This window comes from Diaphorina citri, unplaced genomic scaffold (genome assembly GCF_000475195.1).
Source record: "Diaphorina citri unplaced genomic scaffold, Diaci psyllid genome assembly version 1.1 scaffold2307, whole genome shotgun sequence".
NCBI classification, from domain to species: Eukaryota; Metazoa; Arthropoda; class Insecta; order Hemiptera; family Psyllidae; genus Diaphorina; species Diaphorina citri.
The window spans coordinates 18598-41479 of NW_007379731.1; the positions used below are offsets into that span (position 1 = coordinate 18598).

A 22882-nucleotide genomic window follows, 5' to 3' on the forward strand; every position below is an offset into this window, starting at 1 on the left:
TGGGATGCACTTTTACTTTTAATTATACATACTGAATCTTTTTTTAGGAAACTGAGCCACCCCTTTTTTGAACGATAGTAAAGTTTTAGACAGTTATCCTAGAAAAAGTCTTAAAATTACTCGCTTTAGTTTCAACACTACAACTAGCATGTCGAAAAAAACCACCAATAATTAAGAAAATTTATTAATATTTCCTCTACATTTTTTTTTTTTTTTTTAACGTAACTACCCAGGTCGGTATTTTCAAAATTTACATTCCCCTTTTTTTGTCCCTCTCCCTCAACCCTTTTGCATTTTGTCCCTGCCATTCTGGAAATAGAACTTGGCCTATTTTTTTTCATTTCATCATCCATTCATCCCTTCCTACGCCCTCTCATTCCAATTTTTTCCTCGTCTCATCCCATTTTTCCCTCGTCTCATCCCATTTTTCCCTCGTCTCATCCCATTTTTTCCTCGTCTCATCCCATTTTTCCCTCGTCTCATCCCATTTTTCCCTCGTCTCATCCCATTTTTCCCTCATCTCATCCCATTTTTCCCTCGTCTCATCCCCATTTTTCCCTCGTCTCATCCCATTTTTCCCTCGTCTCATCCCCATTTTTTCCTCGTCTCATCCCATTTTTCCCTCGTCTCGTCCCTATTTTTCCCTCGTCTCGTCCCTATTTTCCTTCCATCTGAGAAACATTTAATTTCATTTTCCCTCTTTTCAATCAAATCTCTCGTTTAGTTTTCTTCTTCTTCTTCTTTTTCTCCTCCTCCTCTTTCTTTTTTTCATTATTCATTTTCTTGTTGTATTAGATTAGCGCTCCAAACAAATGTTCTGGATTCTATTTCTTCTTCCTTATTTTTACTTGCCTTATTTGCTCCTTTTTTTATATCCTACTTTTCCACGAACAAGAAATGTGCTGATTAATAGAAATAATAAAAGTGGATAACATAAATCCCAAAGAAGAAGATGAGGAGGAAGAAGAAGGCAATGATAAAGACTTAAAAGAAAAAAATTGCATTGACCTATTTAAAAATCCAAATAAATAAAATCTATTTGACAGAATTAGGTAGGTACCTGGTTAAAAAATAGTAAAAATAATGAAATCTATAAATAAATTATTTATACCTGTTCCAGCTAGGCCAGTTAAATATGTATTAGATAGTCAATAGGTACACATATTATAGGTATTTCTTCCCCGTTTATTTTCCGTTTTTGATAGTTAGGTTGTTGATTTGTATTAGATAGTAAAGGGAAACCGTTTATATTGTAAATAAATAAATAAATAAATAAATTCAATTTCATAACTTCAAATAAAAGAGGATTGGAAGAACAAGAAATGGTAATCACCAATACACCAATTCAGATAGGTACGAGGAAAAGGAGTTGTTGAAAATGAATGCAACGTTAAAAATATACTTGCAATAACGAAAATAAAAGTGATAAAGAACGAGTCGTTATTAGAAAAATTAAAAAAAAAATAATAGTAATAAGAAATACTCGTAAGAGAACAAATAAATAAAATAATACACCCAGGATATGTGGAAGAACCTCAGTAGAAAGCAATTTCACGGAAACCCTTGACAAAAATGCTGAGGATTTACCGATAGTTGAAATGATGCTAAGAATTGTCAGACATCTTGATGAGTTTAGAAATAAACAACATCGAAGTTCTGAAGAAATGAAAGGAAATGGTGTTGTTAAAGATAACGATTCAAATGAAATGGGGCACGGTTGATCCAGTGGTAACGCGCTTGCTTGCCATGCAGAAGGTCCCGGGTTCGAATCCCACCATCGACAAAAATTTGTACTCGTTTTTCGATTGCAAATATTTCAACGGGTTACTTTCTGGTGTTCTCGTGTTGACCCAGCACCTAAATGGGAAGTATTGTGCCCCTTCTCGCCCATCTGACGAAAGGCAAACTACGGGATGGGCATGCCACGCCACAGGCCACATCAAGCGTCAAAACTAGTAATGAAGATTATTACAAAACTACAAATGAAGATTATCATTATGACAAAACTCGCAATAAATAAATTTGAAGAAGAATTCCATGCTAGAATACCAGAAACTAATGGTATAATGTTTACTAAGAAAATAACTAAAAGAACAATAGATAATTACTGAAGATAATAATGGTACATGATAAAATTACAACAAATATACTGAGGATGCTTACAAAGATCAGAGTGGATAGTATTCTGATAACAAAATTACTAGCGTTGGTAGAAGAATTAAGAATAATTACGCAAATCTAACTGATCCAAGTACAGACAATAAAGAAATAGAAGAAGTTAATGATGGCAATTTATTTAAATTGCACAATGCTATAATTGGTGGAAATGAAGAAATGGAAGAAGTTACTGACAAAGTTATTAAATGCGAATATTATGCTAAGAGAGTTGAAGAAAGATAATCAAAAGAACAGGAAGAAGAAAATGTCACAAGAGAGAATGAAGTTGATGAGCACATTGAAGTTACTGAACTCTTTATTGCCAAAATTATCTTTGTTGCTTTGAGACCAACCACCAACAATGAAGTTCATAAAGAATCTACTAAAAGACATTAGGATAAAGATTATAAAGAAGCGGCTAAAAGAAATTAGTGATAAACTCAGATAAAGCTAATAAAGAATCTACTAAAAGTCATTCTAAAGAAAACAGAACGTGCAACAATGGAAGTCTCGTAAATTCTCAAGTGGAAAATAACGCCAACCTCTCCAGAATTCCAGAAACGTTTCGAAATTTCTGGGATATTGACGCAAAATGTTCCCGAAAATGGGGACATTCCAAAATGTCCGTCGATATTGAAATATGTACGACCTTTCATACGTTTAAAGTCTTTATTATGCGCAAAGCATATTACAAGCATAAGTTAGGGAGCTAAACAAAATATCCAACACCTTATTTGGACTCTGCAGTCTGCAAGGAACTTTTCAGAAATCATTTTGGATTCCTGACATTAATGACATTTTTTTTATTTTTTATTATTTTTATTTTTAAGAGGTTTGATAAGAGGAACCTTAACTGCTAAGGTCTTATCGTCCCGAAAGTGAAGAGAGAAGGAAGACAGGAACAGGATAGAAGAAAGCCAGCCGTTCCGAGAACAAACCATTAGATCAAAGTCAAGATCGGAAGAGCGGTTAAAAACTATAGGCATAAGTTGGGGAGCTAAATAAAATATCCAACACCTTATTTGGACTCTGCAGTCTGCAAGGAACTTTTCAGGAATCATTTTGGATTCCTGACATTAATGACATTTTTTTATTTTTTATTATTTTTATTTTTAAGAGGTTTCATAAGAGGAACTGTAACTGCTAAGGTCTTATCGTCCCGAAAGTGAAGAGAGAAGGAAGACAGGAACAGGATAGGAGAAAGCCAGCTGTTCCGAGAACGAACCAATAGATCAAAGTCACATAAATTACAATAAAAAAACTATATGTATGAAAAAAATACAAGGGAATTGAAAAATGCTGGAGGCCTTCTCTTCTATCCAATCCCTAAGAAAACATGTAAAAAGATCCAGGCAATTTATATCTGGTCTTAGGTATATCTGAAACCTGTGATCAAAAGCTTGGTCTTTCGAGAGAAAGTCATGTGTCACACTTGGAGCTTCTTTATTGAAAAAGAAAAGAAACAAAATGTAGAGAATCAAAAACTTTTGATTGTGAAAACTGATATCCTCGATGTTGTAATGAAGTTATTTTATCTAAACTTTAAGCACACATGTACAAGGTCACATTGTGACCTTTATAGTTATACCTACGTTTTACTTTTGTTCTTTTTCCTTCGCTTTTCCCGTGTTCAGACAGGGTCGGTGGTTTCATCAGCCCTCAATCAGCCCTAGGCCCCCTAGGGTGATTCCTTTTTGGGCTGCCATTGGGGGTTTTGGCTACAGAATTTTACGAGTGGAACAAAAACTTTTGATTGTGAAAACTGATATCCTCGAAGTTGTAATGAAGTTATTATATCTAAACTTTAAGCACACATGTACATGTGACCTACCTTCATAGTTATACCTACGTTTTACTTTTATTCTTTTTACTTCGCTTTTTCCCGTGTTCATACGAGGTCTATAATGTAATAGGGTGTTGCCATTATAGTTTGTCAATTACCTGTATTGTATGCACTTTAAAATAAATAAATTCAAATTCGTCAGCCCTCAATCAGCCCTAGGTTAATCCCTTTTGGGCTGACATTTGGTTTTGGCTACAGAATTTTACGAGTGGACGGTCTTCGCACTCAACCTTTGCTGTTTTTGTAGGGACTTGAATTTCAGCAACGAAAATAATAAATAAATTAATGTTCGTTTATTTTTTGTCTGATTTCAGAATGGTTCAGTGCCGGACTCCGGAAGACCGAATGGGTAAGTCCATTATCATTACATTACAGAGATTTTGCTGCCCTTTTCCCTACGGGTCTGTAAAGCAGCCTCCACATTTCAACCTTTTCCTTTTAGACTAAATCCTATGATCAGCCTGTTCACACTGCACACATTTTTAGTCCGTCCTTCCTTTATTATTACAATAGTAATAAAAAGGTATAAGGGCATTACAGAGATTTTGCTGCCCTTTTCCCTACGGGTCTGCAAACTCCACATTTTAACCTTTTGCTTTTAGGCTAAATCCTATGATCTTACAGCCTGTTCACACTGCACACATTTTTAGTCCGTCCTTCCTTTATTATTACAATAGTAATAAAAAGGTATAAGGGACGGACTATTGTAACTCCGGAAGACCGAATGGGTAAGTCCGTTATCATTGCATTACAGAGATTTTGCTGCCCTTTTCCCTACGGGTCTGTAAAGCAGCCTCCACATTTCAACCTTTTCCTTTTAGGCTAAATCCTATGATCAGCCTGTTCACACTGCACACATTTTTAGTCCGTCCTTCCTTTATTATTACAATAGTAATAAAAAGGTATAAGGGACGGACTATTGTATTCGCTTCGTTCTTTGTTGGCATTGGCAATGTGAACACACTAATTTATTTAAAAATTCGTTCCGTGCACTGTGAACAATCTGTTATTTTTTTACCTACTTGGTTCCAGTTGGTGCCGACGGGAACTGCAACTGCTAAGGTCTTATAACCTTTTCCTTTTAGGCTAAATCCTATGATCTTACAGCCTGTTCACACTGCACACATTTTTCTTCGTTGGCAATGTGAACACACTAATTTATTTGTCACTGAAAATTCGTGACGAAGAAAAATTCGTTCCGTGCACTGTGAACAATCTGTTATTTTTTGACCTGCTTGGTTCCCGTTGGTGTCGACGGGAATTCGCCTTACCATAATTATTCTGTGGACGCAGCTTTTAAAATAAGTAGTTTTTCCGAAAATTTTCTATGACTATAATTTGTCGAGTGTATTGGAACACATCACATGCCTTCAGGCACACTCCATTTATCAAGGGTATTGAGACTCTAGGTTTATCTTGCGATCTTGCCCTTGGGATCAATTTAATTTGAAGAAACCATTTTACTGATGAAAATTTGTAATGAAACAATAACTAAGGCTTACGTTGGCAATGTGAACACACTAATTTATTTGTCACTAAAAATTCGTGACGAAGAAAAATTCGTTCCGTGCACTGTGAACAATCTGTTATTTTTTTACCAGCTTGGTTCCCGTTGGTGTCGACGGGGATTCGCCTTACCATAATTATTCTGTGGACGCAGCTTTTAAAATAGTTTTTCCGAAAATTTTCTATGACCATAATTTGTCGAGTGTATTGGAACACATCACATGCCTTCAGGCACACTCCATTTGTCAAGGGTATTGAGACTCTAGGTTCATCTTGCGATCTTGCCCTTGGGATCAATTTAATTTGAAGAAACCATTTTACTGATGAAAATTTGTAATGAAACAATAACTAAGGCTTAAAAACAGAATGGAGCGGGGAGAATTAAGCTCTATATACCCTACAGTCTGTTTTTAGCCTTACTTATCCACCTGCAATTTCTCACACACTGGAAAATCCTGCTCTTCAATATAGGCAATAGAAAGCGGTATCTTTGGGTTATTTTGAAAATTTGAAAGAGGGGGAATTTCAGAACGTTTCATTTCTACATTTGGGAAAGGTTTGTACGCACTAACAAAGGTAATCAATGTTGGAAGCAGGAGTTACTAGCCCTTCCATCTTATTTCTCAACTACCGACATATTGGGGAAATGACCACCAGGGGGGGGGGATTTCAGAATTTTCATTGTTTCTATAAAACAATGCAACTTATGCAACATTTGGGAAAGGTTTGTTCTACGCACTAACAAAGGTAATCAATGTTGAAAGCAGAAGTTACTAGCCCTTCCATCTTATTTCTCAACTACCGACATATTGGGGAAATGACCACCAGACAGTTACTTTTACTTTAGACAATTTCTTGACAGCTCTGCGTACGGTTTCATCAACTTTCAGACAGTTACGCGTACGTACGGTTTTTGTCGTATTTGTACGACTTTTCGACCATTAGGGGTACCTACCTTCTGAAGATATGCGTACGTACGGTTTGATCAACTTTCAGACAGTTACGCGTACGTACGGTTTTTGTCGTATTTGTACGACTTTTCGACCATTAGGGGTACCTACCCTCTGAAGATTTTTTTGACATGGGTACTTGGGTAGTGGTCTCAGAGAAAATGAGAGAGAGAGAGAGAGAAAGAAAGAGAGAGAGAAAGAGAGAAAAGAAGAGAGAAAGAAAGACAAGAGAAGGAGAGAGAGAGAGAGAGAGAGAGAGAGAGAGAGAGAGAGAGAGAGAGAGAGAGAGAGAGAGAGAGAGAGGTAGAGAAAAGAGAGAGAGAGAGAGAAAAGAGAGAAGGTAGAAAAAGAGAAAAAGAAAGACAAGAGAAGGAGAGAGAGAGAGAGGTAGAGAAAAAGAGAAAAGAGAGAGAGAGAGAGAGAGGTAGAGAAAGAGAGAGAGAGAGAGAGAGAGAGAGAGAGAGAGAGAGAAAAGAGAGAAGGTAGAAAAAGAAAGACAAGAGAAGGAGAGAGAGAGCGGACGCAGTTGAAAGTTTTTCCCACCAAACTTTAGAAGCGGTGTTGTCATGACGACGCTTTTACACTCGTGGAAGGGAAAAAACGAGGTACTTATATTTAACACCAGAGGTTCCCAATCTGTTGTACGCGTACCACATAGGGGTACGCTGAAGTGGTAGCACCTAAATGGGAAGTATTGTGTCTCTTCTCGCCCATCTGATGAGAGGCATGCTACGGAATGGGCATGCTACTACACAGGCCACATGCGTCTAATGTAGCAGTCGTTTCATTGCTACGAAATAAAAACGCCGGTGGAACAAGCATTTGTGGTGGTACGCGAAGAGATGTGAAAACCAATTTTAATTTTTTTATGATTTGTCTCGTAAATACGAAAAAGACTAATCTCGTCACCCTATAGTTGGGAGAGAAAAAATCTACAATGAGCAATGCACGAAAAAATTGTGACATCGTACTACAATTAACAAAAAATGTCGCCTGCGGCGCTACAATATTTTTATTTAATCCCTCAGCTATACACAAAATTGATGTTTGGTAGTACGCCAAAAGAACCTTGAGGTGTCAGGTGGTACGCAGTACTCAAAAGTTTGAGAACCTCTGTTTTACACTGTTGCCACTATCGATTTAAACAGCGCGTTTCCCCTCCTCTCGCTTCTTCCCCTCTCCCGGCTTCTGGTTCCCTCCCTCCGTGCATTGTTGCAGGTGTTAGTGTGTGAGAGAATAGTGCGTGCGAGAAAGAGGGAGAAATAGAAGAAGAGGGAGAAAGAGAGGGAATGAGGGAGAGAGAAATGGAATTACAAATGTTTTGTGTGCGAGGGAGAGGGAGACAGGGAAAGAGAAAGAAGGAAGGAAGGTAGAAACGGAATTATAAATGTGCTAGAGCTAGAGTGTCTCGAACAAATGTGTGTACGAGCGAGAGAGGGAGAGAGAGAGATGGAATTTTTCAATGAGAACAGTAATCAACAACTTTTTTTGTCAATTTTAAGTCACACAAAGGTTCTTTTCATTGTTACCACAACAAGAAAACCACCTTTTTACAATCCATTATAATAAATCGTTTCATTTTCTTACGCAATGCAAAACATTGCTCTTTATGTCCCGACACTTTGTGAGGTGTTTGGGATCCCAGTGTAGGAGTTATGGCGTCTCCACTAATGACGGTTGCCATCAGTTGAAAATTGTTTTTTAACAATCGCAGCGATCAGCAGTATTTTTTTATTGGGAGAATTTATTGTTTGAGTCAACATGGTTAGGTAGTTGGATTTTAGGATTATTGAGATATATTATAGGGAAAATCCTACAATGCTGCATTGAGCACCAAAGTTGTGACATAATAACACAAAGAAACTGCATTTACATTTACATTCTTTAATGATTTATCCGATTCTGATGAAATTTGGAAAAAACTTGTTCTAACAAGAGCGACGTGACGATCTTCCTTCTCTCTTCAAAATCGAAGAGAGAAGGAAGACAGAATAGGAGAAAGTCAGCCGTTCCGAAAACGAACATTATCCGTTCAGGATGAAATCCGCCCCGGGCGGGAATCGAACCCGTGGCCTAGCGCTTACAAGGCAGAAGCTCTACTTACCAAGCTAACTAGGCTGGCTCTTGTTCCCTTTGGTTTGTGCGTTCCGATATTTTCCTGCCTGGATTATCGCAGGATTTCGGAAACTCGAAACATGAGAAGAAGAAATGGGAGAATAGAAGGAGGGAAGGAAAAAGAAATAACAGAATATAAAAATCTGGTGTGAACATGACACGACTTTCCTTATCCTATTGAATGATGCTTATTTGAGTGTTCTTTTACCCTAATTTTTACAATATCTCTAACCGTGAAAACCGCCAAAAAACGGTCGAAATCTGTCCAAAAGCGCAAAATACCTCAAGCGCAGTTTTGTAGCTATAGCTGAAAACCGCCAAAAAACGGTCGAAATCTGTCCAAAAGCGGTCAAAATACCGCCAAGCGCAGCAACCATCTCAAAAAACGATTTGTGTTGCATCCTTGTCACACTTGTAAACTACATACCAAATTTCAAGTCTCTAGCTCATACCGTTCCCGAGATATTGTTAAATTACACCGAAAACCGCCAAAAAGCGGTAAAATGCCGCCAACCGTTCTACCGGTCTTAACCAAAAGTTTCGTGTCGCATCCTTGTCACATTTGACAGCTACATGCCAAATTTCAAGTCTCTAGCTCTTACCGTTCTCGAGATATTTTGTTTACAGAGACACACAGACAGACAGACACACACACACGGTCCAATGGCTGAAACTTTGGATTTAGGCTCTAGGGACCTCAAAACGTGTTTTGGCACTAAAAACTGACCATCGAAAATATTCTAAAAAAGACTACCCTTAGTCCAATCCAATCCAAAGAATTCAGCCCTTAGTTTACTGAATTCAGTCCTTAGTTCACTGGATTATACCCTCAGTCCAATCGCTCAAACACAGCGCCTGCAAACTTTCCATTCCATGCTTTTCAGCAATAAAAGAGGAATTGGAAATGCAAATTGAATTTGCCAACTTGGTGGGATTATCATTATTTCAAAATTTTACAACTGGATAGGTAGGAGGAGGGGAAGAAGAAGAAAATGGAAAGAAAGTATAAGAATACAAATTCAATCTACTTAGCCCGAGTGAAAGTAGATATCATTTTATCTCTCTCTTCTCCTCCTTCTCTCTCTCCCTCCTTGCAACTCTCCTTCACCACCTAATTTCTCTTTCCCTCCTATCCTTCTCCCCCCCCATTTTTCCTTATTTTCAAATTTTTGGCCTCGTTCCAACCCGCCCTCTCGGCACAAATATTGTTCCACCGCTTTCTTGGAAACAAAATGTCTCTCGTCGTTTTTCGTATACAAATTGTGTAATCTGTTACAAAACGATTTTCTTATCGCGTGTGCAAGCTATGTGTGACACCTTGATGGAATTTGCTCCCCCCCGTCACCTTTGGCGAGGGAGCTCGAGAAGTCGTTTGGGGGGTTTTGTGGTACCAGGAGCTTTCGTGAAACAACTTTGTTAGTTTATATTATTCTGAAATAAAAAGTTTGCTGTCGGAGAGACGAGGTACCTACTTTTATAGGCGTATTCAACTATTCGTAAAAGTTGGATCTGAACCTACTAGCTATTTCTAGAATAAATTTATTCAAATCTTTAAAATCCGATGGATACCCAAGGTTTTATTTGAAATGCTAAATGAGTCCTGAAAAAGAAAACTTTTGTAATTTGTAATCTGGGTAGCGATAGAATGTAAATATGAACCACTTTGCTGAACTTTTATTACAAGTTGAGGCTTATTCAGGCTCACGTTGAGAGTTCTTCCACCTGACCACAAATTGCTAAAATTTAGAAGCCCTGTTACTATGTTCGTACCTAGAATGTGGTCGGACTAGGAATTTGAGTTTGAAAGGAATGGCGAAAACGGATACCTACATATAAAAAAAAGGAATGGTAATTCTAGGACATCTAGGAGGAATTTTAAATTGTGTTTTAAGCATACTTAAATACTTACTGTCACAAATATCGTCCCCCAATTATTACACCTACTTAAATTTCATGACTTCACTTGCACTCGAACACCAATCTCCAGATTCGAAGTCCAACACGTTAACCACTACACCACTGAGGTTGGTAACTAATGGTAAATGGTGAAAAAGAGTACACGGAATCTAAAAGAGCCTCAGCATCTAAAGAAGGAGTAAACGCAGCCTGCAGTCTGCCTCACAATTCGAAATCCAGACAAAAAACCCCCCAATACAAATACCTGCCACGCACTGCACACAACGAGTCAGTCTTACAAGCAGGTCAAGAGCGAATCCACTCCAAGTAACACCGAATCTAAAAGAGCCTCAGCATCTAAAGAAGGAGTAAACGCAGCCTGCAGTCTGCCTCACAACTCAAAATCCAAACAAAAAAACCCCCCAATACAAATACCTGCCACGCACTGCACACAACGAGTCAGTCTTACAAGCAGGTCAAGAGCGAATCCACTCCAAGTACTTGAAACGTATCGATCCTTCAACATGTCGAGTGCCGCGCTCCAGCCCTCGTGACCCTTTTTTTCACCTCTTTCTTTGACTCGTAAACTAAAAGACACTAATTAAGTAAATTCGTTTGTTTGATAGAGGTTTAACGTCTCTCTATACAGGGAAAGCCACAACAAGCTTGTGCATGGTTGTCACATGACCCAATTTCTTGTAGTAAGTCACAAAGTTACAAGCTGTTAATATGTTTACCCTTTTTTTTTCACCTCTTTCTTTGACTCGTAAACTAAAAGACACTAATTAAGTAAATTCGTTTGTTTGATAGAGGTTTAACGTCTCTCTATACACTGCCCTCACGTCACGTGAGCTCATGGGGAGTCAGAAAGATGTGGTTCAAAGTTATCCCGTAATATAGTAGGTAATTTCGTTCACGATAGCTAGACTGCCCTACAGACGTGACGTGAGGGCAGTGTGTTTCTAATACCTTAAGTAAATTCTTTGTTTGATAGAGGTTTAACGTCTCTCTATAACTACCCTCACGTCACGTGAGCTCATGGGGAGTCGGAAAGATGTGGTTCAAAGTTCTCCCAAATATCCCGTAATATAGTAGGTAATTTCGTTCACGATAGCTAGACTGCCCTACAGACGTGACGTGAGGGCAGGAACTACCCTCACGTCACGTGAGCTCATGGGGAGTCAGAAAGATGTGATTCAAAGTTATCCCAAATATCCCGTAATATAGTAGGTAATTTCGTTCACGATAGCTAGACTGCCCTACAGACGTGACGTGAGGGCAGTGTGTTTCTAATACCTTAGTTAGACCCATTTTTGTCTCTATTTTTTCCATTATTCCAATGTTTTAGCCCATCAAGGTCAAGGCCAGTTGATACAATAATGTTTTGCTAGGCAGAGTCAGTCTAGCATGGAGTAGTAATAGTAACTAGTAAGTTGAAGCAATGAATAATATCCCGAATAGCGTGTTGAATGGCCATTAGCATATTGCCAGGCAATGCAATAAGGAAAAAAAATACTCTTTTTTAGTCCTAAGAGGAATAAGGGATGGACCTTTTTTGAAGAAAAAAAAAAAATCATTAGACGAATCATGCAATCTCTTTCCACTGAGACGAATCGTGTCTTCCCCCGGCAAACATGTTGAACAAAAAGAAATTTGGACAAAAAGAAAGGAAGAAAAAAAATAGTGCTTTCCCCTAAAAAAGCTTAGTCAACTCCTAATTCCTGATGTTGAAGTTAATGTGAAATTCTAATTTAGAAATTACCCGACTTTTCGGGTGACCGATTTCAACAACTTAACAAGTAAAGACAGATGAAACTTAACATCACCTAACGTTCATTTTTTTTTCTTTTTTTTTAGGTTCTAGATTTTTATTTATCAGGAGAAGGAATTCTGAGACAAGAAACCTACCCACCTAGTCTAAAAAAATGCTTGACGATGTGAAATTCTAATTTAGAAATTACCCGACTTTACGGGTGACCGATTTCAACAACTTAGCAAGCAAAGACAGATGAAACTTAACATCACCTAACGTTCATTTTTTTTTTAGGTTCTAGATTTTTATTTATCAGGAGAAGGAATTCTGAGACAAGAAACCTACCCACCTAGTCTAAAAAAATGCTTGACATAGTTTTTTCCGTAAAAAATCAGGAGAAGAAAACTTTTCAATGGGTCCCTAGAGCCTCATGAAGCTTCATTTTAGTGACACAACACAGCTACCATTTTTTTATTATCTTCCTCCCTCCCTCCCTCCCTCTCTCTCTCTCTCTCTCTCTCTCTCTCTTTCCCCTCTCTTTCTCCTCCTCCTCCTTGTGAGGATCAGGGATTTATTTAATAGCAAAAACGTAGGATGAAAAATATCCCCCCTCTTTCTGTCCCCTCTATTGGTTTGTCTTTCTCTCCCTCCGTCTATTTTCTTATACCCCCTTCTCCCCTCTTTCAAACATGACCAGTTATACAGGAAAGGGAGGGAGGAAAATGAGCGAATGGGACAGAGAGAGAAGGGAAATGAAGGGAGAGGGAGAGAATAAGCGAGAGAGGGGAAGGAGGAAAGAGGGGAGAAAAACACAAAGAGTGAAAGAGAGGGGAGCACAGGAAACAGAGAATATTACAAAAGGATTAAAGTTGGCAGTTTTCTTGCTCAGGTTTCATGACTTGAGGTAAAAACTTTCCTTATACAGGTAAGTATACTTAATAATTAATTTTGATAAGCTATCAAATCGGGTTTAGAGCAAAGCGCAAAGTACTCGAAATTGCAATGCTTCAACTTCTTGTTTCTAATTTCAATATTCTAATGTGTATACGTTATACAGGTAAGTATACTTAATAATTAATTTTGATAAGCTACCAAATCGGGTTTAGAGCAAAGCGCAAAGTACTCGAAATTGCAATGCTTCAACTTCTTGTTTCTAATTTCAATATTCTAATGTGTATACAGGGTGTTCTCGATAATGGAGGTCCCTCCGTAACTTCTAATGATAACACCCTTATAGCTTGGATATCAACACTCCACCCTGTGACTTTCCAGTCACAACAATATCATGATGAAATTTGTGTTCTTTTGAATGCAACAAAACGGACTTTTAGAAACCTTGGGGACCGGAAACTATTACGTTTTGTGATACCACTATACGAGCCCTGCCCAAACTGCGGACAGAGGACTATTTTTATACAGCCTGCGGGCCTATTTAATGGAGGAAATGGAGGGGAAAAATAAAAAAAAATGAGGCCTGTCTAAACTGTTGCCATAATGGGACTTTTTAGTCCTAGCGGGCAGTTAAGATGCGGTCCGCGTTTTGATTTTTAGAAAAAGAATGTAACAAAGTAAGAGTAAGTTTCGGAAGAAAAAAATTGCTGAAAGAGACGCGCGGCCAGCGGCCTTTGAGTTAGTCTTTAGACATACTCTATGGCCCGTAGTCACAGTGAGTTTCTGCACATTTTCGCACTATACAAATTTAAAGAATGTCATTTTGTATAGATCAGTATACAATAGTCCTTAGCCCGCCTGAGGATGAAGTTGGACAGTCCTTAACCTAGCGGCGAGCAGTCTCAATTTACCCAGTCCAGTCACAACAAGCTTGTGCATGGTTGTCACATGACCCAATTTCTTGTAGTAAGTCACAAAGTTACAAGCTGTTAATATGTTTACCCTTTTTTAATTAACACAATTAAAAAATCCTCTCTTTAGCTCAGTCAGCGTAGCTGATATTGACGTCAGCATAAACTGATTCTTCTGACGAAGTCCACATACGTAAATATAGCCTTCTCTCTTTTCTGAAGCTTGTATTGTGTGGATGTGATTTTCCCTCTTTATTGTTTCCTGACTCTTTCTCTCTCTCCTCTCTCCCTCTTCTCTCTCTCTTCTTTTCTCTATAGAATTATCCCACACCCTATCATTTTGAAATTACTTTACCTTTTATTCTCATTTTCTCTCTCTCTCCCTCTTGTTACCACTTTCTGGAGTGATAAACTGATTCTTCTGACGTCCACATACGTAAATATAGCCTTCTCTCTTTTCTGAAGCTTGTATTGTGTGGATGTGATTTTCCCTCTTTATTGTTTCCTGACTCTCCCCCCCCCCTTCTCTCTCTCTCTCTTCTTTTCTCTATAGTATTATCCCACACCCTATCATTTTGAAATTACTTTACCTTTTATTCTCATTTTCTCTCTCTCTCCCTCTTGTTACCACTTTCTGGAGTGTACATTTGAATTGCTCTCTTTCTCCTCTTCATTCTTTTTCTCTCTCTTCTCCCTCGGTTCTTTATGTCGCGTACGTGTTGGTTATTTTAAATTTCATTTTCATTTTGAACGAGAAAGAGAGAAAAAAAGCAATGACTTTTTTTCCTTCTCTCTCTCTCTCTCTCTCTCTCCTCTTTCTTCCTCCCTAAATCTATTCCTGACTCACCCTCTCTGTTTCATTTTCTCTTTCTCTATCCCCTATACTTTCTTTATCTATCTATCTCTCTCTCCCTCTCCCACTTTTTCACCTCTGTCTCTCACTTCTGCTCTTCCTCCTCCGTCTTCCCCCCCCTCTCCATCTTTCTTCTCGTTCTCTCTCTCTCTCACTCTCTTTCTCGTTCGCTACACATGAGGTATTTTTCCTTTTAGAATGATAAGGTCACCAATGGCTTTCTGTCCTGCACCACCTCTTTCTTTGACTCGTAAACTAAAAGTCTAAAAGACACTAATTAAGTAAATTCGTTTGTTTGATAGAGGTTTAACGTCTCTCTATACCTACCATCACGTCACGTGAGCTCATGGGGAGTCAGAAAGATGTAGTTCAAAGTTCTCCCAAATATCCCGTAATATAGTAGGTAATTTCGTTCACGATAGCTAGACTGCCCTACAGACGTGACGTGAGGGCAGTGTGTTTCTAATACCTTAGTTAGACCCATTTTTGTCTCTATTTTTTTTCCATTATTCCAATGTTTTAGCCCATCAAGTTCAAGGCCAGTTGATACAATAATGTTTTGCTAGGCATAGGCAGAGTCAGTCTAGCATAGAGTAGTAATAGTAACTAGTAAGTTGAAGCAATGAATAATATCCCGAATAGCGTGTTGAATGGCCACTAGGTAATAACGTGAAATGTATGTCAGTACTTGAACCTTGGAGTTTGCGAGACAAAGAAAAATCAAAGCGAACTGAGAAAATCATATAAATCTTTGTATTAAAAGCAATAAAAAAAGCGAGGGAAAAAAAAGATAATGGAGGTAAAAATAAAAGGACAAAGGAGGCGGTAGAAGGGGAATAGATTCTAAAGGAAATGTTTATACACGGCAAGAGGAAATTGACAGGAAACCTCGTTCCTTTAAAGTGGTTGCTGTTGAGGCCAACGGAATGTAAATACATAATAAGTAAAAACATACCTACATACGGTAAAAACATACCGTATACATAATAAGTAAAAACATACCTACATATGTACATTACGAGTAGATCTTGTGTTGATAAAAGAAAACATTACTTCTCTTAGAAGAAAACTGAATAAAAAAAATAGCAAAAAAGAAATTAGAAGAATTAACATAATTATTTAACACACAAGATGATGGAGTACACATGAAAACGCTAGAACATGAATCATAGAATATTCATAAAGATTTAGAGGGAACTGTGACAACTAACAACGGAGGTCTTCTTATCGTGCCGAAATCGAAGAAAACGAGGACAGGATAGGCGAAAGCCACCCGTTCCAAGAACGAACCTTTTCTGTTTAGGATGAAGTTCGATAAATCAGAACTAGTGCATTGCTCTTTATGTCCCGACACTTTGTGAGGTGTTTGGGATCCTAGTGTAGGAGTTATGGCGTCTCCCTCTCCACTAATTTGCCAGTAATGACGGTTGCCATCAGTTGAAAATTGTTTTTTAACAATCGCAGCGATCAGCAGTATTTTTTTATTGGGAGAATTTATGTTTACTACCTTTCAAACTAATTAAGCTGGCTCTGGCTCATTAGATCGGTGAAGACTTCAAACTTAATCACAAAAGGACAGCAAAGAAACATCCATAGGGCAATTCCCCTTATGGATGGTTCTTTCCTGCATAATGCTGTCCAAGTATCACAATCAAAAAACGCTCATCTTCGACCTCATCACTACTTGTAAATAGCTCTAGTTGAGGGAAGTTAAGGTATTGCTTCTCCTCCACCTCTTCTTCTTTTTCCTCCTCTTCTTCTCCTCGTGCTCCATTTCATTCCCTTCTTTTTATTCTTCATCTTCTTTTCTTTCTCTTTCCTCCTCCTCCTCCTCCTCTTTTTGTCCTTTCGATGAGCATCCGCTTCGTCCGTCTTCTTCTTCCTCCTCCTCCATCTACCCTCATCTCTTTTCTTTCTTCTTCCTCCTCCTTCACTTCTTTTTCCTCCTTATCCTTCAACCTCTTTCTTTCCTCCTCCTCCTCCTCCTCCTCTTCTTGTCCTTTCGATGAGCATCCGCTTCGTCCGTCTTCTTCTTCCTCCTCCTCCATCTACCCTCATCCTTCTACTCTCCGTTTCACCTCTCCTTCCTCCTCCTTCTCCTTTACCGCTTTCTTCTTCTTCTTCTTCTCCTCTCCTTCCACTTCCTCATCCTTGACCTCTTCTTCCTCATCATTCCTTTTCCTCCTTAACTTCATCTTCTTTAAGAATTTATTGTTTGAGCTACTTGTAAATAGCTCTAGTTGAGGGAAGTTAAGGTATTGCTCCTCCTCCACCTCTTCTTCTTTTTCCTCCTCTTCTTCTCCTCGTGCTCCATTTCATTCCCTTCTTCTTATTTTTCATCTTCTTTTCCTTCTTCTTCCTCCTCCTTCACTTCTTTTTCCTCCTTATCCTTCAACCTCTCTCTTTCCTCCTCCTCCTCCTCCTTTGAGCTACTTGTAAATAGCTCTAGTTGAGGGAAGTTAAGGTATTGCTCCTCTTCCACCTCTTCTTCTCCTCGTGCTCCATTTCATTCCCTTCTTCTTATTCTTCATCTTCTTTTCCTTCTTCTTCCTCCTCCTTCACTTCTTTTTCCTCCTTATCCTTCAACCTCTCTCTTTCCTCCTCCTCTTCTTGTCCTTTCGATGAGCATCCGCTTCGTCCGTCTTCTTCTTCCTCCTCCTCCATCCTTATACTCTCCGTTTCACCTCTCCTTCCTCCTCCTTCTCCTTTACCGCTTCTTCCTTCTTCTTCTTCTCCTCTCCTTCCACTTCTTCATCCTTTCACCTCTCCTTCCTCCTCCTTCTCCTTTACCGCTTCTTCCTTCTTCTTCTTCTTCTTCGTCTTCTCCTCTCCTTCCACTTCCTCATCCTTGACCTCTTCTTCCTCATCATTCCTTTTCCTCCTTAACTTCATCTTCTTTCCCTCCTCCTCCTCCTCCCGCTCTCATCTACTTGACTAGAGTACAGAGGTAGAGAGAGAGAGAGAGAGCTAGAGAGAGAGAGAGAGAGCTAGAGAGAGAGAGCGAGAGAGAGAAAGAGAGCCATTCACATTTCCCGCAATCATACAATAACGGCCTCCCTCGAACTTGTCTACTCCTACTTCAGTACAATAAAGAGTCCCTCCTTTCTTTCATCCTTGGCCTCTTGTTCCTCTTCTCCTTATTCCCCCCTTCTTCTCCTTTCACTTCTTCTTTCTCCTCCTCCTCTTACTGAGCTAGAGAGAGACCCATTCACATTTCCCGCAATCATACAATAACGGCCTCCCTCGAACTTGTCTACTCCTACTTCAGTACAATAAAGAGTCCCTCCTTTCTCTCAGACTCCAAAAGCCTTTGAGGTAAACACAGAATTAATAATGTTGTTGGAACAGAGGAAACGATACAGGGTGTTTCAATCAGATGGTGTCAACGGAACGAAGAGATAAAACGGGTGTGCGGATCGATTTTGAATCGCAGAAATTGGTGTCAGAAAGCGCGACCTTCAATAGGTGTCAGTAGACAAAATGTCTGAATTAGGAGCCTTCTAAGCATCTCAAAGTCAAAAGAGAAATATGTAAAACAATAGAAGAAAGTAAAACTGTCAGTGTTTATTTTGGGGACGAATCTTCGAGGGGGGGTCATTATTCCAATGTTTGTTGTTGTGTTTCGCCGAATGGTGATGGCGGATTAAAGAGAAGATATCTTTTTGTATCTGCCATACACCTGGGTGATGGTCTCTGGCCATTTTAATAGGCTCGTCCTGAACCGTAGTCAACCATTCAAGTTCAAGGCCAGTTGATACAATAATGTTTTGCTAGGCAGAGTCAGTCTAGCATAGAGTAGTAATAGTAACTAGTAAGTTGAAGCAATGAATAATATCCCGAATAGCGTGTTGAATGGCCAATCTTATTCCCCTCACCACAAATTTTCCTTCAAATCTGAGGATACATAACCTCAAAACCTCAGAAACAGAATACATAACCCCCATGTTCACAATGATCGAAAAAAGTTTTTTTAAAAAAAAGAAAAAGAAAATAATAAAAGAAGAAGAAAAGAAAAATCGAGGGACAAACGACATTCACATGAAAAATAATGAAAAAGGAGGGATCAGAAAGGCAATTCACACAAAGAACAACGGGTCAAGAGGTCACCAGGGGTTTTCACAGGATGGGGAAGTGCTGCACAACGCCATTATTCCACGCCAGAGTCAAAACTGTGAGGTCGGGAGACTTGGCGTTCTCCCCTGGCATGAAGTCCATGCTGTCGAGACGGCCAAACGCAGGCCAAATGTCGAGACGATGCCGGGAGCGAATCTCAATGTTGAGCCCAATGTCCAGGCGGTAGAGGCCGATTACTGGTGCATGCCGGAATGAGACGGCCAAATATCGGCCGCTCTGGTCTAGAGCGAGGGAGTGGATAGGGTCGAACCGTCTTTTGGCCGTGGCAGATGGAGATGATTCTTTGACGGAGTACGGTTTGTTGAAGCCGTCATTTCTGGAGGACCTTCCATTTCTACAAGTATTAGAACAGTTTTCACTTTTGTTAAAGTCAACAACTCTACAGGTGCAGTTCTGGTCATTTTTGTTGAATTCGTCATTTCTGTTGGTACAGTTGGTTCTGCTATCTTGATATTCCGTGCCGATGCAACTTGGTCTGTTGTAATCAATCGCGCTGACTGAACCATCGTTTGTGTTAGAATCAGTTAAGTCAGTTTCAGCAGAAGAGCAATTTCTTTTGATGCAGCCATTACTTCTGTCAAAGTCGATAATTCTTTTGTAATTTCTTTTGAAGTCGTTAGTTTCGTTGGTACGATTCGTTCTGCTATTGTAATGAATCGAACTGAAGGAATACTTTATGGTAAGGTTAGTACAGTTGTCTTCGTTTGTGCTAGTCGTCGTTGAATCAATATTCCTACAGTCATGTTCATTGTTACAGTCATGTTCATTGTTACAGTCATAATCGGTACAGTTATCCGTACTGCAGGAATCTGATCTGTTACTCATACAAGCGGTATTGTTACATCCGTCATTTCTGCACTCATTCATACTAGAGCCATCGTCATTTCCAGTTCTGGCATTTCTATCATTGCTGTCATTCTCAGTTTTATTGAGAGAGTCCGATTTGTTGATACAACCAGTTCTGTAAGTGTCATTTCTGTTGGCACAACCATTAGTGTTCTTTGAGCCTTGATCTCTGCTGGTAGAACTTCTGGTAGAGTCATTGCTACCAAAGGAATCATCATTGGAAGAACCATTTCCATTTGAACAATCTCTTCTATTGAATGTCCCATTTCTGTCAACTGGGGCAGTTCTATCACAGTTATTCGGTTTGAAGTTATTATCGCCGCGGTCGAAGTCTTCTAAGAAGCATCTGGTGTCAAGTAGTGGAGTTGCACGCTTGTCCTCGATCCCTGTGAAATTGCGAAAGATAAATGTTATCCATTATTAGTTTAAGGCCTCTTTGAAAAGTCAAGCTTTGAAAAGCCACATTTTAGGTTACCTACATTGCAAAGGAAAATAATGTACTTTTTATTAGTATTTTCTAATATGGTTTCATTTATTTTCTTAAACACTGCATTTTACATTGTTTTCTTCTACATAGTATTACCATTTAAACGTATTAATTGGACTTTAGTTCTCGGAAAAAAAGACTGTGCTAGCAATAAAGAAAGGGTACCATGACCTGTTTATTGTTTATGTACAATGTTCAAGTCTCAAAGATCGAACGCTTTCTCGTTTTCTTATTCTTGAAAGAATTTAATTTTACGCTAAATGGAGCACAAAAAACAGCTTTGCCCCGTCCCCCCCAAAAAGCCTCACGCTTCCCGGAATTACTCCATCCCCCAAAAACACTTCCCGGCCCTGCGCAGACCCCCCACGGGGATCCGAAAGTGAAGCAAAGAAACTGAAAAATCCTTGACCCGGATTTCCCTTTACTGCCGTCGGAATTTTTTTTAAAACATTTGTAAGAAAACGAGCCGAGGCCGAAGGCTGTCGCTTGGGGGGTAAGGTCGGGGTTGGGGGTAGGGTCGGGGCAGTAGGTTGGGGTTGAGGGGGTTAGGGTCGGAGTGGGGCAAGTCATTTGCTCCAAGGGTCCCCGGGGGCAGACGGCGCTGTAAGAGGGAAGAAAATTCCTTACATTGGAAAATGGAAATGAAAACTTGGAAGTTTGTTCGGATAAATGTTCCCGAGCAAGTTACAGGGATAATTTTTTATGTTCTCAATGTAACTTACAGGGATCAGGGATAAATTTTCTCTTTATGTTTCTGATAGAGCAATGATTTTGTGTGCCAAATTTTATTTAGGGTCGGGGCAGTAGGTTGGGGTTAGGGTCGGAGTGGGGCAAGTCATTTGCTCCAAGGGTCCCCGGGGGCAGACGAGGCTGTAAGAGGGAAGAAAATTCCTTACATTGGAAAATGGAAATGAAAACTTGGAAGTTTGTTCAGATAAATGTTCCCGAGCAAGTTACAGGGATAAATGTTCTCAATGTAACTTACAGGGATCAGGGATAAATTTTCTCTTTATGTTTCTGATAGAGCAATGATTTTGTGTGCCAAATTTTATTGCGAATTGAAAAATAAAAAGGATATTGACTCTTTGGCCGTTACCGCCTTTCTCGGTGTTGAGTTGGAGTTCTAATGTAGTAAGAAAAGATCACTTTGAAAATAGAACATTGGAACGAATTTATTTTGTGTAGACTCACCAGAGTGAAAATCAAGACTGAGGATTTCAATTCACTCTAGCCAATATTGGATATTGGAAAACCGAAATACACTGGTTCGAAACCACCATCATACACAACATTCCTCACTTCAGACGGGCAAGTGGCGTAGGTTGTGTCTTTTGTCAGAGGGTATAGACTGGAACATTTGGACCGCTTGCAATACTTTCTCATTAGAATAGATGTAAAAATAGATGTACTTTAGTAATAGTAATTTTCATTAATTTAGTAATAGAAAGTAGGTAAAACTGACAGATGATCGGAGAAAGTTGGGATTGGGGGTTTGAAAATTGTTAAGGCTCTGAGTTAGGACAGTGAGGGACATGCAGTATCAAAGAGGGGCCTGTTTTTTCTGTTTAAACTTGAGGCCCCCCTTCTTTCAGAGACCTCCTGAGTTTTTGATTTCTGGTCTGGAGAATAGGTTAAAATATAAGAGGCAACACACAAAAGGTCACTTTTAGCTAAATTATTCCGTTTAGAGACGAGCTATTCCATTGTTGGACTTGGACTTTGAAAGTTCTCTCTTGGGCACTGAATGTTGATGTCCCTGAAGGCAGACAATTTTTTTTTTTTTTTAAGAGGTTTGACAGAGGGAACTGTAACTGCTGCTATGGTCTTATCGTCTCGAAAATCGAAGAGAGAAGGAAGACAGGATTAGGAGAAAGCCAGCCGTTCCGAGAACGAACATTATCCCATCAGGATAAAATCCGCCCCGGGCGGGAATCGAACCCACGGCCTAGCGCTTACAAGGGAGACCAACTAAGCTAACTAGGCTGGCAGACAATTTTTAGATCTTTACATAGCCGTGCTCCAACACTGGGTTGATGATTCGACTTCCCGTCTTTTTCTACATTGGGTAATAAAATGTTCTCTCTTCCTCTTCCTCCTCCTCCTCCTCTATTCTTCCTTCTCCTTCTCCTATTCCTCCTTCTGCTCCGCCTCTTTCTTCTCTTACTCCTCTACCGCCTTTTCACTGTCCTTTTTCTCTCCTCCTCCACTGTTTTGACCTCAGATTTGGATTTTTCCCAACTTTTTACATAGGAATCGACCATTTATTTATAATTTTTACCCATTTGCAACTGCTCCATTGTCGAGAGTTTCATCCGATTTTTTCTCGAATAATTTCAATGAGAGTGTTCTCACTACACACGACTTTTTCCGAACGACACAAAATATCCTTGTAGGCAGTGCAATTTCAATGAGAGTGGTCCCATGACACACGACACGATTTTTTCCGAACAAACGCGCCTTTAGAACTTGCTTCGTTCAATCAATTACCTGTGACCGACTCAAACTGTATGAAATGAACGTAGGGATCCTCAGCCGTGCTA

The 22882-nt window shown here is 39.3% G+C and overlaps 1 protein-coding gene across 1 annotated transcript; it reads right to left on the reverse strand.

Moving 5' to 3' along the window:
• Positions 1 to 18880: 18880 nt before the first annotated feature.
• LOC103518680 (probable cyclin-dependent serine/threonine-protein kinase DDB_G0292550) lies at positions 18881 to 22873 on the reverse strand. The gene is made up of 2 exons (XM_008483760.2): positions 22830 to 22873; positions 18881 to 20241 (listed from the first exon to the last, which is right to left on the reverse strand). The coding sequence occupies exon 2, from the start codon at positions 19874 to 19876 to the stop codon at positions 18992 to 18994; it is 885 nt and encodes a 294-aa protein (XP_008481982.1). The 5' UTR covers positions 19877 to 20241; positions 22830 to 22873; the 3' UTR covers positions 18881 to 18991.
• Between the last annotated feature and the right edge of the window lie 9 nt (positions 22874 to 22882).

What these genes read in the sequence shown, in the direction of transcription:
- LOC103518680 (XM_008483760.2), bottom strand. Translation starts at nt 19,876, where the DNA reads ATGAATGAGTGCAGAAATGACGGATGTAACAATACCGCTTGTATGAGT.